The sequence below is a fragment of the Oenanthe melanoleuca genome, chromosome 4 (assembly GCF_029582105.1).
Source record: "Oenanthe melanoleuca isolate GR-GAL-2019-014 chromosome 4, OMel1.0, whole genome shotgun sequence".
NCBI lineage: Eukaryota > Metazoa > Chordata > Aves > Passeriformes > Muscicapidae > Oenanthe > Oenanthe melanoleuca.
In genome coordinates, this window is record NC_079337.1 from 69,483,212 (window position 1) to 69,504,581 (window position 21,370).

At 43.7% G+C, this 21,370-nt stretch overlaps 1 protein-coding gene across 1 annotated transcript in view; it reads right to left on the minus strand.

Annotated features, from left to right (window-relative positions):
* Window positions 1-21,370, minus strand: part of ATRN (attractin) — a 140,874-nt gene that overhangs the window by 48,505 nt on the left and 70,999 nt on the right. Inside the window, exons 19-24 of the mRNA XM_056489025.1 lie at window positions 21,179-21,316; window positions 15,521-15,614; window positions 14,168-14,220; window positions 12,506-12,600; window positions 11,527-11,605; window positions 10,976-11,133 (exon numbers count right to left, since the gene is read on the minus strand). Coding sequence (XP_056345000.1) covers window positions 10,976-11,133; window positions 11,527-11,605; window positions 12,506-12,600; window positions 14,168-14,220; window positions 15,521-15,614; window positions 21,179-21,316 — 617 coding nt within the window. The remainder of the gene's footprint in view (window positions 1-10,975; window positions 11,134-11,526; window positions 11,606-12,505; window positions 12,601-14,167; window positions 14,221-15,520; window positions 15,615-21,178; window positions 21,317-21,370) is intronic.

Here is a 21,370-nt window from a genome sequence, read left to right on the forward strand (position 1 = left end):
CCCAATCCCCTGAGTTCCCAGTCCTCAAGCACCTCCCTCCAGTCCCAACCACTGCAGTGTGGATGCATTTGGGAGGGTTCCCACTGCATTTGGGAGAGATCCCACTGCATTTGGGAAGGGCTCCATTGCATTTGGGAAGGGTGGATCCTGCTGCATTTGGGAAGGAGGATCCTGCTGCATTTGGGAAGGATCCCATGGCATTTGGGAAGGATCCCATGGCATTTGGGAAGGGTGGATCCCCCTCCCTGGCTTCGTGCCCAGCACAGCTCTCACTCCATCTGCTTGCAGGCTCGGTTACATTCAGCAACATGCCAACCATCGCTGGAGAGTTTCAGCTTGGAAAAAATTAAAACTTTAGCACAGAGCAGCTCAAACTCTCACTCAGACCCTCTAAGTCCAGTAAAAATGAGCTTTATGGTCTACTGAGCTTAAAAGGAATAAAAGTTGCTTTCCTAAAGAACAGGTGATGTAAGTACACAAGAGGGTATCAACAATAAAAAGTATAAAATAGCCAAAGCAATATTTGCAAATTTTTTTTTTTAGGTTTCAATATAGCTGACAGATAGAAACAGGTAAAACCTTCTGTGTTGCATCATTTCTGACCAGACAAAAGAGGGGAAAAATGCAAGACAGAGTTCAGAGTAGCAGTGGTATTAATGGGGAAAACAAGGAGGCTGTGAGTTCCAACATCATACTGGATGAGAAATTTAACATGTTTATCAACCTGCAGGAAGACATCCTGTAATATGCCAGTTGCAGAAATCTCATATTTAATAAAATAAAGCAGTAAAGAGTATATATATTTATACATATTACATATAGAATCATAGAATGGTTTGAGTTGGAAGGGACCTTAAAGATTATCTAGTTTTAGTCCCAAACTAAATATGTATTTATATAAATAACCACTTTAAAATACCTTTGAATGACAACATTGTCATAGTATTACAAAACAATGAAGCCATAAGTCGTCTCAAACCTGGTGTCACATCATGGCCGGAAGTGGCAGTAATTAAAACTCCTCAAATTTACTTTAAGCAAAACACATAGCATCAGGATCAGTTTTAAAGAATCATAGAGCTGGGCTGTTTTATTCACAGGTTTTTCTGCTGAGAGCCTTAGCTATGATTTGGTGTTCAAGTAATGTTAACATGAAAACATTAGTTGTGCTGGGTAGGGCAGAACACACAAGCTCTCTATAAGCTCTCATACTTGCATTAAAAAGGCCAGGTGGTCACTGCCTCTCACCAAAGGATTTCTACAACATGCAATTCACCCTTTTGTCAGGAAGAAGTTCCCAGTAAAATACTGAACTGACAAATTAATTGATGGAATTTACTTCAATCCTCAGTCAAAATATTAATGCAATTCATTGATACTTTGGGTCCAGGTGTGGGAACGTGGATGGTGCTAATCTTGCATACAAAACAGACTGGTTAAAGAAGTAACTATACATGACAACTCAAAAAAACAATTTAGGAGAGAACCAATTTAAGAAAAAAAACCCTATGAACTCCCCAATCATCCCAGAAATGTATTCCCATGCAAGACTGTAACAGGACTACCCTGGCCTGACCCCAGCTCTCCCTTGTCAACATTTGCCAATACAGTAAAAAAAAGTCAAAATCTCAGTAATACAAAGTCAGGAAAATAAGTGAGAGAAAAGGAATTTTTCAGGACATTCCAGGGATGTTGTTTTTTCCACAAAAGCAGCCCTGCAGAGTCAGCTGAGAGCTGTCAGGGGAGTGCTGGTGTCTCTGCCCTGGTCTTTGTGAGCCAGTCACAGGCCGTGGGTGTGTCAGCCTCTCTTAGCTCTGGATATACTTTCCCTTGTGGTTTAGCCAGGCTGGATCCACTGTTGCATTTCAGTGGGTGCTGCTTCTATTTTACTGCCAATACACTTTTCTCTCCTTCATTAGCTCTGCTCACTATTCTTTGACTCTTTAAATAAGCTTTTGTATAAAGAAAAGTACCTCGCTCTTTTGGCTCTCCAGCAATGGTTCACAGCACTCATTTTCTGAAATCTATTTTATTTTGGGGGTCTATATTTACATTGTGGTGAGTTATGGTGCTTTCAAGAGTTATTCATGACAGAAATATAGCAACATCAAACAACCAGCACTGGCCTCACCCAGAAGAAATTAATGCCTGATTCAGACTTAGCTTCCATAGAAAATTAATTTTGTGATTTTTTTATATATTATATTTTCCAGCCTCGCATTTGAAAAGAAAAAAAAAATTAGCTTCCTTAAAATTAAGGCAATCAATACATATGTCACTGTCAGATCTCAGTAAAACACAACCTAAGAGATGCTCCTGGTATTATTAAATCTGAGTTCTAGACTGTGTTTCTCTGGTATCCTACAACTTTTCTTATTTTTGCAGCTCAAGTTTTGCAACATGCACTCAAAAAGACATTACAATAAACCTCACAAAAGTTATGTGAGTCACTACAGTTCTTCCCAAGAAATCCCAAGCTTCAGATGTAGAAGATTTTATTGGTTGCCCCTTCCAGTCCCTGCAGGGGCTCCAGGAGAGCTGGAATTGGGGACAGGACACAGGGAATGGCTCCCAGTGGGACAGGGGAGATGGGGCTGCGATCTTGGAATTCCTGCCTGGGCTGGGATTCCCAGATTTGCTGTGGCTGCCCCTGGATCCCTGGCAGTGCCCAAGGCCAGACTGGACATTGGGAACTGTCTCTGCCATGGCAGGGCTGGAATGAGCTGCTCCTTCATCTCCCTTCCAACCCAAACCATTCCATGAATCTGAGAAAAATTCCCCCTCAGCACAGCACCTGGGAAAAGTTCAGCATGAACGATTTTCAGAGTTGCTGATGCTACAACCTCCTGTAAAAAGGACTGAAATGGCACCACATCCAGCCAAGGCTTAACTGCCTGTGAGAGAAATCCTCCTTTTAAAGGATTTAAGAAGGTGCTAACAAAAATATTACGTAACTGAAAAGAGAACAACTTCTAAAAGGAGAAAAATATCACCCATTGATGCCAAAAATAAGGTGGCAGGAGCAGATAAAATACAACAGCTATTTCATGTTTTAAAGGACCATTTAACTGTTCTGTTTTAAATCTTTCCATCCCACAGTAGATGCCAGTTTGCCTGTTTTGAAAAATGAGCATGTAATTGCATGTCTCCAAAATAATTACACTCAACAGCAAATTTCATCAGATTAACAAATTGATTTATGTTTCATTGTTGAGTTTCAGGAAAACCTTTCACATGGCAAGAGAGATGCAGGGAGAGAGGCTGAAAAGCACCTGCAGTTACAGCTAAAGAAAGGAAAGGGACATCATTAGCAAGCAACTTTGGCAATGCCATGCTTTCAGAAGCAACAGAAAAAAAGAACATTTTTGGAATAAAGAGTTCCAGAAAGTTGAGGATTATTTTATCTCTGCACTTACATCTCTTCCTTGTTAAATATGCATGAGGCACATGAGGACCTGGCAGGAAAGCTGTCCAGATCAGCAACCTCACTGCCATTTCAAGCCTACACAATTGTTTTATCAAAGCAATCCCTACCTGTCTGAATGTGTTTTACTCTCTGTAGCCACCAACAAGGACACTTCTTGTTTGCCCTCTCCAAGAGCTCTCGTTCAATGGGCCTGTCACTTTTGATTTGAGAATGACACTAATTTACAGAAAGACTGGAAACCTCCACGGGCCATGGCCAGTCCTCAGGGGTTATTTATGTCCCATACCAAATACCTAAAGCTTCTTCCAGAGAGGAATCAAGGCATTAGAGACATTCAGGCCCTGCTTTTTAACTGTGGAGGGTTTCTTTGCTCGTTCTTTTTCCATGTGTTATCAGAGCCTTTTAGTCAGGCTGCAAACCTCAAAGAGGGAAATGCAGAGAGCATCACTGCTGGCAATGGTCACGCCCCCTGAAAGAGACTAAAAGCCTAAAATAAAAGGAATGTGTGAGAATTGCTGTTCCTCCAGCTCTGTTTTGGGCCCCTCCTCCTGGCAGGAGCTAAGGGCACCCCAAAGCTCTCCTTGGCTGTAGCAAAGTGTCATCCATCATTTAGCTCTGGAAGAAAACAAATGCTTCCTGAACAACACTCAACATGAATGGCATGTAAAATTAAAGCTTAATTGAAAGTGGTATTAAGATTCTTGCTAATGCAGACCACATGTTTTAGGGGTAATGTTGCCAATAAAACTAGCAGGGTGATGTGGAATAGCATTAGAAGAATAATTTCAGATCAAAACTGCTTTAATGAAGGAGTTTTACTTTGAACAATGATAACTTCAGAAGGTTTCAGTATTTACATACTGGAGGACACAACAGCAATGAAACACTGAAATAAACAATGATAAAGATCAGAACAAGAGCTTTGAGGATTGTGAAGTCTTCTTGAAAAGGTAATTCCTGGCAGCATGCCAAAATATTGGCTAATATTTCCAACTTCAATTGCCACGTTCAGCATAAGAAAAAACAAGTGCCATTCCTCAGCAGAACCTCAGTCTAGTGTATAATTCATCTTGACTCTGAAATGCAGCTGGCACCAGGCAGCTCCCCCTGAACTCTGCCCACTTGCTAAGACAGGAAATTCCTCCAGCCTAAGGAAAAGACCCATTTCCACCATCACTGCAGCCCTGCTAAGCAAAGAGGTGTGAAGGGAGTTTGCTCTCCTGCATCCCTACAGACATTTTCAGCTAGCACTGGAAACCAGCAGGAGCTGCTCCCAGGTCAGAGGAGGCAATGAGCAACTATAACACTTGGGAAAGCTCCGGGTTGCTGAGAGAGGTAGAAAAGTCTTTTGGTGCCTATGACACAACAGAGCTTCAGCTATTCCCTTAAGACAATTCAGGATAGAAGAAAAGGTCTTAAAAAGATTAGTAGTCACAGGTCTAACACACAAGGCACTTGAATCCAAGCAACAGAAGGAAGAGAGGGAGGGCCCCAAAAGAAGGGGCTCATTAAAGAGCACCTTAGGTAATGGCTGACATCTCATTCCTGGGGATGGCACCTGCAGCGGAGCTGTGACACTCAAATTCCTCCTGTGGAGCTAGGCTAGGGGAGCTGGGGGTGCTCAGCCTGGAAAGAAAAGGCTCTGGGATGACCTTATAGTCCCTCCCAGAGCCTAAAGGGGCTCCAGGAGAGCTGGAGAAGAACTTGGGACAAGGGATGGAGTTCCAGGACAAGGGGGAATGGCTTCCACTGCCAGAGGGAAGGGTTAGATGAGATTTGAAATTCTTCCCTGTGAGGCCATGGCACAGGCTGCCCCGAGAAGCTGTGACTGCCCATCCCTGGAACTGCACCAGGCCAGGCTGGGTGGGCTTGGAGCACCCTGGGGCAGTGGAAGGTGTCCCTGCCCGTGACAGGGGCTTGAATTAAAGTCCCTTCCAATCCAAACCCATCTGTGATTCCAGGATTCTATGTGCCAGTCCAAACACAGTCACCTGTGACAGTCACTTGGATCATTACCAAAAGAAAGCACCACAAACCAAATTCAGGTTTAATTACAGCATGTTTGAGCCTGTCCTCAATTTCCAGGCCTCCCATCAGTGACAGTTTCTGCATTTGACCTCCTGACACCTCCTGTGCCAGCTGCAATCCACTGAAGGGCCAGGAATTGTTTCAGTTCACCACTCACCCTTGCAGCAGAGGAACCAGAAAGCAATCCAGCATTTCGAGCGTGTTCACCAGGACCTGCCTGTCAGGGTAAACAGCATGTTTGGAGACAGAATCATTATGACAACACGTGATGTGACTGAGTTAAGCAATCCACAGGTTGTCTTTAAGGTCCCTCCAATCCTGTTTATTCCATGTACTATCTGTGTAGAAAGGGATAAAGATAGAAAGGAGACTATATAGATAGACCAGCCTGAAATAAATCAAGTAGAGGAAACCAGAAGAAGGTTTGAGAAACTAAAATTGAAGGCAGAGGCAATTTTAGCTATTTTTCCATTACAGCCTTTATGAAAGCTGAGTGGAAAGCTACAATTTCAGTGAGTTGAATGTTTCCCACTGGTTCTCAAATGCTCTTCAAACAGTGGGGGCTATGCACTGCTGCTGCAGCCTCCACCACGCTGCACGTGCAGTGATGCTGTGTAGTCACAGTGGCACTTTTTGAAGCCCAACACGATGATGAATTGCCAAGAAAATTATATATAGGGAATACCTAATGAGATTTTGCAAATGGCACATTTTGTATGCAAGGGCTGCAAAATTCCTTCTCCTCTTTTTGTTTCTTGAAGCATTTGGTTCATAATTAACATTTAAGCGTGTTCAAATCAAAATCCTTCAACCAACAAAAAGGAAAGAGGGGAGGCAATTTCCAGTTAATGATACAATTACAAACTGGTTTTGCCTTAATCAGCTCCTAAACGTCTTACACATTCTCAGAACGTAGAGATCAATGCAAGATGCTTGGAATCTGAGAGGAAAAAATCGAATATCAAATGGGACAGAATGTTAGTGAATATAAACAATAGTTTGGGTATGAAACAAGACTAAACTGCTGATTTGTATTTAGTGAGGGGTAGCAAACACCATCAGCAGTAAATTGTGAGGAAGCAGAGAGCTTACTGGCAGGGAAGAGTTTCTGCATCAGTAGATTGAATTCTCCCCCGTACACTCTGGAGAGGGATTCACTCACTGGACTCGGCCCCAAGTAAATACACACAGCTTTAAACAGTGTTAAAACCTGCTGACATTTACACAGGTATCTAGGAGAGTTTCACATTCTCCCCATGAACTGCTTGTCAGCTCCAGAACTGCAGTTTCACCTCAGAGTCAGCTGACTTTGCATGGACTGAAACCGATGAAGAGAACTCTCTGAAAGTCTCTGCATGGAATTCCTTTGCTTCTTACTGTGCTATTGTGCAGCTGATTATTTATAAGCAATGTCTCTCTTCTACTCTGAGCTTCACTTGAAAAGAACAACAAAGCCAACTTGCAGTGAAGATTATGCAAAGAGGAAGGATAGTGGGGAAGAGATTACTATTACATTTACATAAGTGAAAAAACCCTCAACCCTTCAATGCCCACTAGTGTCCTTTCCTAAAGGGTGCACTCCCAGTTTGGGGGACGATAGGGAATATTTAGAGCAAAGCTGAAGAGAGGAAGGTGAACAGCTGGGTTTGCTAAATGCTTCAAAATTCCGTGTGCCCAATGTTTGCAGCAACAATGAGCTCCCAAAGCAGAGAATGGAATATCCAGACACTCCTGACAAGACCCTACCCGGATTTTCAGGAAAGCTTAGCAAGGTAAGGCTTTAAGGAAGGCTTCCTTCATGCTTGCAACTGGTCAGAAAGGAGGAATTAGGAAGATGATTGCTGTACTTTGAAGGCTTTCTGCATTTTGCTGCTTTAGTTCTTCTATTGAATAATCATTAACCAGGCAGGGAAAGACATCCTAAACCAATATACTCTAAAAAAGAAATGAACTGAAGTGGTTTGAAAAAGAGGTGGAGCAAGATAGGGAAAGAAGAGCATTGACAGGGACACAGCCATCTCTTAATCAAAGGAGCCTTTCTACTTTCCAAATGCAAATTTTAACAGGCAAGGAGAGAGAATGAATAAGAGACAGATTTCAATCAAGGGCTTTAAGACAAAGTTTGTAATACTTAGGCAAAAAAAAGGTGGATTGTAGAATTGCTTTGCAGTAAAAACTACATTTATAAAGTTTTCTGTCGAAAAAAGATTTTGTATAGACATAAACACTCCTGTTTAAATACGAGTGTTGCATTGAAATTGAAAATAAAACAGGACAAGTGAGTGTATGCACAATGACAGTTTACTAAGATAGTCAAACGAAGAATAAACCCCTAAAAATATGATTTGGACATGCTGCACTGCCCAGGAGCAGCCCAAACACACGCATGAGCTGCCAGGTGATGCACACACATGAGGACAGAATAATTTCCAGCAGCTTGGCAGGAACACAGTTTTCCTGACTTTGACATACTCTATTAAAGTCAGTGTGATTTCCAAAGGGAAATTGAAACATGTTCTGTAGCTGCATGACAATTTAACAGTGGGAGTGCAATGAGGAATACTGTAGGAGACAAGCTAGGAGATAAGAGATCAGTTTGCATCCTACCCATACTGCAACGTGGAGTTTTAATTAACGAGCCAGTTTGCCCTAGAGGACTGATCCAAACAGCACAGGAACTTTTCTGCAGTGAAATCAAGGATGGACCCCTTGGAAAAACAAATGAGAGAAGGGAAGCTCTGAATAAAACCTATTCCTGAGAAGAATGTAGCATGGGATGAGTCAAGGACTGATGGCCAGGAAGTCATAAAACCACAGAATCAGAAATGAGGTGGGTTGGAAGGGATCTTAAAGCTCACCTCAACCCACCCCCTGACATGGGCAAGGACACCTTCACTACCACAGGCTGCTCCAAGCCCTGTCCAACCCAGCCTCCAACACCTCCAGGGATGGAGCAGCCACAGCTTCTCTGGGCATTTGTCCAAAAACTCTTTGCCCAAAAACCTGCACCATGATTTAGCTCCTGTTTTATCATGTTGAACACAAACTGCAGAGAGACACAATTTCACAAAAATGAAAACACTGGGGCATGGGAAGGACAGGCAGGAACACAGATTGCAACTGAAGGAAGCTCAATCCATCTCAGCAGATTGCACAAGACCTGGAAGGACACGGTGAGTCCTGGGTTTTAGCTATGCACTGAAGAGGAAACTACCTGAAAATCTATGGACCACAGATTGCTGCCAGACTTCTTCACAAACACTGTCTCTCAATGAATAAGAGCTGATGCTATTTTAGACTTTGTTTTGGCAAGTAATAAAGACATTAAGAAGGGGTGGTAATAAAACATTAACTTGGATTGAGTGCATACAAGCACATTCACATTAAATTAAGGATAAAAAGAGGTTAAGTGTTGTAAGAGAATCAAAGTTCACTCTCTAACTATGAGAAGTGAAATCAAACAGTAAAATCAAGTGGACTAAGGAGATCAGGAATGGGAAAGCTGCCATCTAAATATTTCTCTCAGGTCAAAGATGCCAAACTATTTGAAAGCTGCATCCTCAGAGATAGCCTCAAAAAGGACATGAGGATCAATTAAAGAGACTTTGTATTAAGGGGAGGAAAGGATTCATTAGCAATGTCTTTAAAGCCAGCAAGAAGCAGAGAGAGAAAATAAGAACTGCCAGAAGCCAAGCTGTGCCGTTGCTCAGCAAATGAAAACAAAGCAGCACGAGATGTTTCAGCCATGCAAGTAAAGGAAACCAGGAACAGAAGGGAAGCAAGGATGCTTTAAGGAGAGATAAGAGAAAAACCAATCAGATGTATCCTTAATACTCAGTTCTGCAGCAATAAATAACAAATAAACAAATCAGGGTAAGGTACAGTCCAGCACTGATTATGGAAAATCAAGTATCAATCAAAATAACCCATAAGGTTTAAAAAAAATAACTAATTTTTTTTCCTGAATCTTGCAAGTATGAATTTGATGAAAGAGAAGCTCAAATATTTAAATAAATAGTTGCACAAGTGCTCACCTTTGTACCCAGATGCTACTTCCCCTACAACAAGTAGTACTCACATGAAAAGGAGGGGTTTGGAACTTGCTACTTGAGTATCCAATGACATTAAGATTTTACATGCAGCTCATCAACTCCTCCATTTTTAAAAATTAGGACCTTAAAATAAACTAAGGCTTTACCAGTTTATGAAGTAAAAATTCTCCAGCTGCTAACTGATTACCAAAACTGTGATATTAAGAAGAGCTCAAAGCCAACCTGTCAAATCTTCAGTTTGCAATCAACAAGACAAAGTTTCCCAAGTAATTAAAACCCACTGTCTTTAGGAGAAGGTGATAAAGACATTTCACAAGCTTTTTTAAAAATTCAGTAAAAATATCACTATAGCTTAAGGACTACTTTTTCAGGTGGATTTCATTTTCTTACTCAATATTATCCTGTGCATTATTTTTTTGAAAGAGGGAGTTTGCCTGACCAATACACTTGAAATACCAAGTACATTAATGTGAAGTGTCAGCTTTCATAAAACACTCGGATGAACAAGTGTGAAGATGCAAGAATTCGAGTTCCCACATTTGACCAAGTTTCTTAAATAAGGCAGAAGTCAAATATGCCAAGCTTTATGTGAGATCTGTGGCTATGCCATCCCTGTAACTGTTCAAGGCTGGCCAGGGCTTGGAGCAAGCTGGGCTAGTGAAAGCTGTCCCTGCCCATGGCAGCAGGTGGAACGAGATCTCTGAAGTCCCTTCCACCCCAAACCATTCCATGACCTCTGCTCCAGACCTTGAGGGATTTTGTCCTTCAAACACCCACATCACTCTGAGCACACAGTGAGCTGATCCTTGCCCAGCCCACTGCAAGAAGGTGGACGAGGCTGCTCTGAATTGTGAGCTGCCTCAGCAGCTGCAGAATCTGTTTTTGCAATCACAGAGTGATTCTGATTTTATAACCACCCAGCTTCACCCACTGCTTCTCCTGCCCCTGCTTCATCACCACAGCCAGCCTGGCGTCCACAGCAGTGCCTGCCAACCAATTATCCTGAATAAAGGAAAAGGATGAGCTGCTTGTCCTGCAGTGCCACCAGCCTGAGGCTGCAGCAGGAGGAAGGGGGGCCCTTGAGCTGTGCCTTTTGAGTACCAGGCACCAGAGAGCTACTAAAGCATTTCCTCTGTCTGCTCTTTCCAAGCTTTGTTTTCAGCTTTATTAGTCTTTTTCTGCAACATCAGTATCTGCACATTTGAAGTCAGACACCTCAAACACAGCCCTATTAATAAGTGAGTGCCTCTCTTTACTTCACAGCACATCTTCAGATCCACTGGGCTGAGGCAACATCAGAAGATGCTTCACACCTTCCTCCTCTTATCCAGGAACATCAAACTGTCTGCTCTGGGATTACACCAGGCTGGTTCAGCTTGGACAACTCCATGCACAGCAAACTGCCACAGCTCTTGAGAGAAACAAAAAAGCACTTTTAAACAATTTGGCATCTATTAGCAGCTCTTACCTGTATTTTTATGGGCCAGGTGAAATTGCTGACATAAACAAAGAACGTGATGTTCGGGTTGTTGCGGAAATCGAATTTCTCATTGGAGAAACTGTCCTTGTATTCTTTTACATTGGTTCTGGAAACAACTGGAATTTCCTCCCCAGCCTGAGTACCAGCTGTTGTAAGGAATAGCAGGAAAAAATATTTCAATGTGTATTTAAGAAAACAAACAAAATGGCAAATCATCTTAATATGAATTTTAAAAAACTAACTATTCATTCAAAACCAACTATGTTAAGCTGCACTGCATTATCAAAATCACTGTGTACCAAGATGTTGCATTATTAAAAATCAAATTTGCACTTCTGGTTTTTACAGAATACACTATTAAAGTTGAAAACATAGGGTTTTTAAACATTTTACTTCCCCCCTCAGGCTGACAATTTAAGAACACTATGCAAAAAGTATGTAGGTTAAAAATTCCCCAAGTTTTCCCAATTAAATTTGCCGTTTTCAGAAACAGATGAATGAAAGAAGCTCCTGAGTTACTCAGATCATCCTCAATTTACCTGCAAAACTTGTGGACCAAGTAATGTTGAGGTTGAAGTTTTTAGATGCATTGATGAACATGTCCAGGTCTCTGTTTTGCTAAAGGAAGAAAGAAAAAATAAACCCCATTTTTAGGATAAGCAATTTTACTGTACTGTTTCCTAGAAAATTGTTGCTACAAAAAAATTACCTCGAAATTTAGCTAAAATGATATACTATTTTTTCTGAAAAAAGTATTCTCCTCCTCAAGGAAAACATAACAAAGGATAAAGAAGTCATATGTATAGTATATCACAGGAAGAACTGAGACACAAGATATGGATGAAAACAAGCAAGACAAGCTCTGGAGACAGGCTGAGAGAGGTGGGATTGTTCAGCCTGCAGAAGAGAAGCGCCCAAAGGGCTTCAGGAGAGCTGGAGAGGGACAGGACACCGGGAATGGAGGGACAGGACACAGGGAATGGAGGGACAGGACACTGGGAATGGAGGGACAGGACACAGGGAATGGAGGGACAGGACACTGGGAATGGCTCCCACTGCCAGAAGCAGGGCTGGATGGGATTTGGGCAGGACTTGTTCCCTGGCAGGGTGGGCACAGAGCAGCTGTGGCTGCCCCTGGATCCCTGGCAGTGCCCCAGGCCAGGCTGGAGCAATGGGACAGTGGGAGGTGTCCCTGCCATGGCAGGGGGTTTGGAGCAGGATGGGCTTTAAGGCTCCTCCCAACCCAAACTGTTCTGCGATTTTAAAAAAACTAGAACGGCCCAGAGGCTGTTTCAACAACTGGAAAGAATCAAATGTGGCTCCTTATTCAATTTTCCTGTGATGATTTGGGACTGCACAGCCAAGCCAAGTTCAAAAATCCCTGGCTGCTCCATGGAGCAGGACACACCTTCCATATCACAAGATTAAACCTAAAGACCTGCAGAACTGTAACAATTCATTGCCTCCAAGGCCAAAAGAAGACAAAGGACAAAATTAAAGGGAAAAGAGAAAACGTACCTCTTCAGGTGTTGCTACAAAGTTGATTGCTGTGTAATAGCGATCGTCCTCCTGGGAAAGGCTGAAGGTAAACTGATAGTCGATAAGAAGGGTATCTGTAAGGAATGCAGGGAGACAGTTACCCCATCACCTGGAATAAAGTAACTTCTGTAAAGGAAGGCACAATGCCACTGAGGGGTTTCTTGGACAGCCAGGACAGGACGCTGTCATGACACTGCTACAAATTACTCCAACCTACATATGATCCCACATAAGGAACAAAAAACTCCAAGAGCTGAGCCTAGGGCAGGAAGAGAGGTGGCTTACACTTGCCAGGCAACAGCCTCCAGTCTTGATCTAAAACAATATTCCTACCTATACACTGTAAAAAACACACCAAAATATTTACTTTTCCAGCCTGCAATATCTGTGATCTAAGGGAATAGCAGAAAAGTTCAGCAGCTGTGCAATTCCCACTTGGAAGGGGACAATGGTTCCCCTCCACTGCAGGTTTCTGTACATCAGCATACTTTCCTGGGAGAGGCTCTACAGAGCAGCTGGCTGGTGAAGAACCAGCTGCCATCCTGCCCTGTACACATCCCAGCCAGGAGCCAGGAGCAGCCTTTGGTCCCTTTGTCATTCCCTGCCCCTGTGTGCCCAGGCAACCCACAGCCACTGCTGGGGATGCACTCCCCACCTCAGTACCCTTCCCTTAAAGTACACTACCATGGCTTGTGCAGAGATATTCCCAGCAATAATAAGCAGGAATTGACAGACCAGGTGCTGCCTTTCTCCTCCTGCCTCCTGGTGACCCCTGGCTGGACTGACACAAGAGCTGCTGCTGTCAATCCACAGCACAGCACAAAGAAAGAGTCAGGGAATGAAACCAAGCAAGACTGGATCTGGACAGCACAAGGTTCTTCTTGTAAGAGCTGAAAAGTTTTGACTTTCCCCACTTTTTGCCCATTTAACCATCCCTGCCACTTCAGCAAGGAATTTGGTCATTCTTATACAGAGATGCCACAAGAAGCCAGCAGTGCTCTTGTTTGACCCCACAAGCAGAATTCAAATAAGCCAAAACCAGCCAGTTGATCATTTCTGTGCTGGACAAAACCACTACTGGAGACTTCATGTACTTTAAGATTCCCTCTCTCCACGTCTGCCAGGCTGCTGATTGCTAATACTTGCAAACAGAAGCTGGAAAGTTTCCATTAGGTAATCTGAATTGTGGCAAAGGATCTTGTGAACTGCATGCGAATCCAATAGCTCACTCCAGAGGAAGCGTGGCAATTCTGGAATCCATTCTAACATGGAGCAGAATTTAAAATAAACAGTGTTTTACATTCATACAAATTCTAAGGACATTCTTTGCTTTTTACCTGTTAGGAATATAGTTTAGAGTGCTCTCCAAAAGACCAGACTTTATCTCAGTCCCACGAAAAACATTCAAAACATTGTTCAAAAGATCAAATCATCACACAAACCTTATCAAGGAAAGTACTTTCATTCTCTTTAAACAATGTATTTGAGAAAAGTGAAGGTTTTTAGAGCTATTTTTTAGTCCTTTCCTTAATCCCTTATATTTTAAACACATGCTGAGGCAACTAAAACAAGTTTTAAATAAGGTATTTTAAACTTCAAGCACATTTTTTATCTCCAAACAAAAATCCCAAGGCTACTCACAGTAACACGTTCCTTTAAGTGGATTTCCCTGATACCTGTTTTCAACTTCACACCTAAAAAGAATATACATTTTTTAATAAATGGATTTTTATTTGCAGTTCTATTTATTCCCAGCCCCTAAATACCAGAAAACACAACCTGTGCTGATAACAGTACACAATTAAAGATTAATGTCTGAGCTAGACTGGGCTGATGAAGAAACTCTATATTCCCTGCAACTCATATGCAGTAAAAATGCAATATAAAATTCTGGATATAACATTTGCAACCACTTGGAAGGTATTTATTAGCTTTTCACAATGCATGGAACTGGATTAGCTCAGTCATTTATGGCTATTCCAGGTTCTATCCTATAAATGTTTACTCATGTGAACAACGCTTTAAAAATAAACCTGGCAATGAAATTATTTGGAATTAAATTATTTCCACTAACATTACACTAAAAGCATTTCTGTTATGTTACAGAGAAACCTCCAGCAAATTTGTTGCTCTAAAACTGCTCCATTAAACTGCTTGAATGTCAAAGGCTCGTTTTGGATATATTTACACTCCCAGTGAACACGGATGGTGAAATCTACCAATTAAAAATAAACCACTGAGGGATAAAGCAAAGCAGAGCAAGTCCAGAGGAGGCCACAGAACTGCTCCAGGGCTGAAGCCAGGCTGGGAGAGCTGGGAATGTTCCCTGGAGAAGGGAAGGCTCCAGGGAGAGCTCAGAGCCCCTTGCAGGGCCTGGAGGGGCTCCAGGAGAGCTGGAGAGGGGCTGGGGACAAGGAATGGAGGGGACAGGACACAGGGAATGGAGGGGACAGGACACAGGGAATGAAGGGACAGGACACTGGAAATGGCTCCCACTGCCTGAGGCAGGGCTGGGTGGGATTTGAGCAGGAATTGTTCCTGGCAGGGTGGGCAGGCCGTGGCACAGGTGCCCAGAGCAGCTGTGGCTGCCCCTGGATCCCTGGCAGTGGCCAAGGCCAGGCTGGACACTGGGGCTGGAGCAATGGGACAGTGGAAGTGTCCCTTCCATGGCAGGGGGGAACAGGATGAGCCCTGAGGTCCCTTCCCACATAAACCATTCTGTGACTCTGTATTTGGGGGAGTGGGAATTTTTTCACCCATACCCTCTGCATGACATTCCCATTTGAAATGTTTTTAAAATTGGAATTCTTCAGGAAATCGTTCTGTTCATGATATTCCCAGGGGGAGCAGGGCTGGGTGCACCCTCACTGCAGTCACTCAACTGTCAGGAGGAAGAAATGAGCAGAGACATCATAAACACACCATTAAAATCAGGGGGGGCAAGGTGGTACTGCACAATGTTTTGCTTTCAAAGAAGAAAGGAAAGGAACTCACAGCTGGCACTCGTCTCCTTTGATTCCCTTGGTCGTGCAGAAACATTTCCCCGTGTTCGTGTTGCAGACGGACGCGTGGCCATTGCACTTGCAGGCTGGTGAGCAGGGGGGAGATACAGCATTGGATGGGGAACAGAAACTGATTCAATAGCAATTAAGTCCTTTAGTTGTCTAACTGAGATACACCAAGAATGAATGTGTAGATGAAAACCCATTTGGTGCTCTTTGCTTTTTTGTGCTACAGAAGGATGATGAAAATAGAACCGTGCGTCAGAACAGAGCAAGCACAGGACACCCAGCACTGGTGTTTTGTAAGAAACCATCATCAGACTCAGCTTTTTAGTCTCTAAAATTCATTTAACTTCCTCTCCTATTGTTAGACAGCAGGGGTGGTATCATAACTGGGAAGGAAAAGACAATATTTGAAATAATTTTGGGTTTGCTAACACATTTCAGCCAAACTCAAAATTCTTGAGAGAAGAGTTTGGAAAATAAAACAAAGCCTGTGGGACTTCAAGGGCTTTTTCCAGAAATAAATAAATAGGCCTTGGGAAAAATAATGCTTCATCAGTCCTACTGAGAAAATAATGTCATTATCAACAGCACCAGCAGAAAACATGTGGTGCTAGGATGATGATGTCCATGCTGGGAATAGTTGGGGTGCATTCCCCAATATATTTTAGGATAACTTTGCACCAAATGTCGAGTTGTGGCTGAAGCTAACCTGCACAGCCCTGAACTACTTCAGGTTTGGGGCATGTCCGAAACAGACCTCCTCACACACATCAGTCTGCCCAAAATCCAACCCAGGGTAGCATGGTGGGGACATACAGGAGATTTTCTTCACAAAATGCTCCTGATTTAAGCCAAATGCTCATACTGACACACTTTGAGACCTTTATTTATAAAGATGTAGGGAAGAAACATTCACGATAACCCCAAAACCAAACCAAGAAATAAGAACAAAGCCTACACAGCCAGTTGACTGATACCTTGTTCACCATCATCAGAAGGATGGATTTAACAACTTCTCCTGGCATCTAGGTGCCTTTCAGGAGTCGTTCTGCCAAGGCAGGTGCATACATCTAGAGTTGTGCACAGCAGAGTGTACAATATAAGGGAAAAACCACACAAAGCAAAGATCCCTTGTTTATGGTCGCTGAGCCTGCTGGGAACAAGATGCTGTAAAGGCTGGAGCCTCCTTGTTAAAGACATTCCTCCTCACTAAGCTGCCATGCCAATCAATGTACCAGCAGATTCTTAGACATGAAGTCCCCATCCTGAATATCTCTGCCAGCCTTGGACCTTATTTTAGGAATCCTTTTGATATCTTCTTTCTGTTGGCACATAATGGAAGCTATACTGTATCAGGGACACTTAACTGTGCTCTTCAGATGTGGATGAGTGGTTTCCTAGCAGCAGCACAGAGCAAAATAGGAATAAGTTCCCTGTTGTGGGAACAAGATGACTGAATGAAAATTCAACAAAGTAATTGTATTCTGTGAAGGAAAGATTCTTTTCATTAGTGCTACTTAAAGAAAAATAAGTCTTAGTACTATTGAGAATGTCTTGTACTTCTTTCCTTATGCTTTGCACAAGGCAAGCAAAGTGAAGTTGGATCAATATTCAGTATGAACATTTCTCCTGAATTTTAAACCTCAGGTTTAAAGGCAGATTGTAGCATCTTGAGCAATATTCTAAATTCTTAACATTAATTTAGCTTTCCTCTCTGCTGTTTAGTGTATCAAGAAGACTGGACACTCAAATATCTCTATTTAAAACAACAGAATCTATTAATTTATCCACTTTCCTACAAGCCTGTAACTAGAGAACATTCACTAAAGAACTGGAATATGCAGAGAGACATTTTCTCATGGCTTTTCAGAGAACTTCAAACTTCAGAGACAAACTATTGATAGAATGTTCTAGACAACCTCGCTGGAGCCTACAAAGAACAATTTCCTGCCAGAGTCAGATGACAGAGCAGAAACCCAAAACCACTGGAAATGGCTTTTTGACTGAACCATGGTAACAGCCTGATGATGAACCACCTCCCACAAGATGAGTCTCCCACCCTCTCCACACCCCACGGGTCACAGACACATTCAGAGATGGTCACGGGGATCATTACTCCTCTTTCTGTTTGTGATGTCCAGCTTCCCAATGGCACCACATCACCCAGCTGCCCAACACTGTTCTTCCATGCCACGTGCTCCCTGCCCTGCAGGGCCTCCCTGAGCCCTGGCACAGGGCATCAGGCAGGGCCACAGCACCAGCAGAGGCTGCATGCATGTGTTTGCAAGCACTGTCACTGCTGCAATCTGATTCCAGGCCTTCCCTTCACTTGCAAATAACTTCCTTATCTCCCACCAGCATATTTTCATAGGAAACTTTAACCAGAAAATTCAGAAAAATAAAATCCCGAATGCAGAGAAAGCACCTTACAGCTATTTTTACATTTTGTGTGCTGCATTTCCTGCCCTTCCTGATTAATACTCCTCTACTTGGACACTTTCTAAAAAACACCTCTGAGGAGTGATTTTCCTGCCACTTAGTTATTATCTTCCTAGCCATGCCAACATCAGGGCATATGATGTGATGCAAACAATTTTTTCGGGGAAATAACTACAGTTTGACAAAATATTTTCAACACAAGTAATATTATGTTGTGTTGGGACTTCTTACACGGATATTTAGGACTGAAGGCATTGAAATAGGAGGGCAAGGTTAGAGAGGATATGAGGAAGAAATTCTTCCCTGGCAGGGTGCCCAGAGCAGTTGTGGCTGCCCCTGGACCCCTGGCAGTGCCCAAGGCCAGGCTGGGCACTGGGGCTGGAGCAGTGGGACAGTGGGAGGTGTCCCTGCCATGGCAGGGTAGAATGGGATGGTCCATTAGAACCCTTGCAACCCAAACCACTCCATGACCCCAGGAGCTGCAGCAGGCAGTGAGTGTGCAAACATACAGATGTTTGTTTGTGTGTCAGGCTGGAGTGTGCAACAATAGTCTCCAGCATAGCTGTGACCATGGCCTCTAAAAACAAAACAGCACTAAGTATTGCTCACAAATGCACAGGAAGAGTGAAACCAGCACATTATTAATGGGAAAGGATGAAAGGACCACAGCTCAGAGAAGGGAGAAAAAAGGAGCTAGCTCTGCTGCCCATCAGCCAATCCTTATCGAAGAATTCCCCTCTGGAAAGGTTTTCACCAAGCAAAAATGACTAATAGGCAACAGTCAGCCTGGCTGCATCAGATAGGGTGATTTGCTCTTGCTTTCCCTTTCCCAATCCACCTCAGTCTTTCTGCACAGGTTCCTGCTTCCCTCATTCTTTCCCCTTCCCAGTAAACAGTGTTACACCACAGCAAATTAAAAACTTGAGTCCAAAGCACTTGAGAGCAAAGCACTTCTGACATGAGCTCCTGGTTACATCAGATAAGGAATGAATGCTGTTCCACAATCTCTAAACACATTTTCTAATTTCTTCTTCAGGCATCTGGATGATTTCAGTCTGTCATTCATTATCTCAACAACAAACTATTTTGGGACAGTGCTTATGCACAGGAGTCCAAAGGAACTCGCTCTCCATTTCCACACGCAGAGAAAAGCAGGCACACTATGATCCAGTGATTAAACCTGAAAGCTCAGGGTAGAATTCTGTATTTTCTGAGGCAACTCAGCCTCAATTTATTCATTACCTTCAAGTAAACTTTGGAGCATTTCAAAGTATCCTCACCTGAAATGAGTTTATGAGTATCAGCAGCATTTAATCTGGCAGATAATGTTGTGAAATCAAGTGTCAGGAATCCACCTTCTCCTTTGTACCCATGTTGCCATGCTGTCTGCTGGAATTCCATATCCCTTTGCTCTAAGGGAAGCAGCTCCACTTCATTCTTCCAGGCTGGCCACAAACCACCCACACTCATTCCACAGAACTACTGACACTTTGAGCAATGTCATTTTTATTCTACCTTTTCCATCACTGTATCTAATTGTCTCATTCCACCTCACTATACTCCACTAACACAATCAATCCACTGGGACCAGTGCTGTTTAATATTTCTGTTGGTGACAGAGGCAGTGGGACTGAGGAACCCACAGCAATTTTGCTGGTGACAACAAACTGGTAAGGTCAGCATGCTGGAGGGAAGGGAGGACATCCACACAGACCTAGACAGCCTCCAACAGTACCTGGACAGCATCAAAGGGGAGCTGGACAGACTGGAGACATGGGACTGTGTGAATCATGAAGGTCAACAAGGCCAAGTGCAAGGTCCTGCACCAGGGCTGGAGCAAGGCAGAGCCCAAACTCAGGATGGGTGGGGAATGGCTGGAGAGCAGCCCTGGGCAGAAGGACTTGGGAGTGCTGCTGGGTGAGAGCTGGACATGGCCCAGCCCAGAACCCCCAGCCCTGGGCTGATCCCAGCGTGGGCAGCAGGAAAGGGAGGATTCTGTCCCTGTGCCCCCAGGCTCAGGTGAGACAGGTCCTGCAGAGAGTCCAGAGCAGGTCATGGAAATGCTGCCAGGATTCTGGAGCCAGGCTGGGAGAGCTGGGAATGTTCCCCTGGAGAAGGGAAGGCTCCAGGGAGAGCTCAGAGCCCCTGGCAGGGCCTGGAGGGGCTCCAGGAGAGCTGGAGAGGGGCTGGGGACAAGGCCTGGAGGGACAGGACACTGGGAATGGCATCCACTGCCAGAGGGCAGGGCTGGATGGGATCTTGGGCAGGAATTGTTCCCTGGCAGGGTAGGCAGCCCTGGCACAGGGTGCCCAGAGCAGCTAGGGCTGCCCCTGGATCCCTGGGCTGGGCCTTGGAGCAGCCTGGGATAGTGGCAGGTGTCACTGCACATGGCAGGGAATGGGAATGAGATGAGTTTCAAGGTCCCTTCCAATCCAAATTATTCCATGATTCTAGGAAAATCTCTCAGGAGCAAGAAGCACCATTCCCCCTTACATCTGCACCTCTCACAGCTGGGTTCTGGTTTACAACTGGCCTCCCCCTGCCACAATACTGAAAAACTCACAGCAGTTCAAGACCACGCCACAAGGTTGCAGGTCAAAACTCCAAGACTTCCATGTATATTTATCAGTATTAAATGCATTGGTCTTTCAAGGAAGACTTTTTCCCAGTTTGTTAACTGGATCTTGCACAGCCGAAAACAGTTCTTTGTGCCAAAGAGTCCCAAAGCACTTTACAAACTGAAATGCAATTTTAACAGGGTTCTCCTAATCCTCAACTGAAATCCAGCCAAGTCCTCAGTAAAACATAGCAAGCCTTTATGAAGCAGACAATTTTAACTATAAACACACAACACATTAACCAAATGGAATAGAAGGTGAAACTTAGATAAGCAGAAATTTGTTCAAGACATTTGGATCAATACTTTCTTTTAAAAATACGATCATCAAACACTAAAACACAGGCATTTTTCACTGTGGTCATTCCAAGTTTAGAAAGGAGGGCATAAAATCATCTTTTATGTGCAATGAAAGCAATTTCACCCAGCAGTTTGAGCGCCTTTGATTTGAAGAAACAAGAACTGAGCCTCGCCTGCAGGAAAGAAAAGGTGAGTTATCAGGCTGTAATTTGTGTCAGATAGCAGAGGAATGAGGCCAGAGTGGAAGCTGTGGAGCAGTGAGTGCAGGGAGCCCCGAGGCACACTTACGCTGGCACGTGCCCCCGTTGGTGGGATCCCCGTAGTAGCCAGAGATGCACGTCTCACAGTGCCTGCCCGTGGTCAGGTTCTCACACTTCTCACAGACGCTCTCGTTGACACACCTGCTGTGCCCGTTACACTGACAGGCTGTGGAAAACAGGAACACTGTGAGTCCTGCTGCTCAAATACAGCTCCCATAGA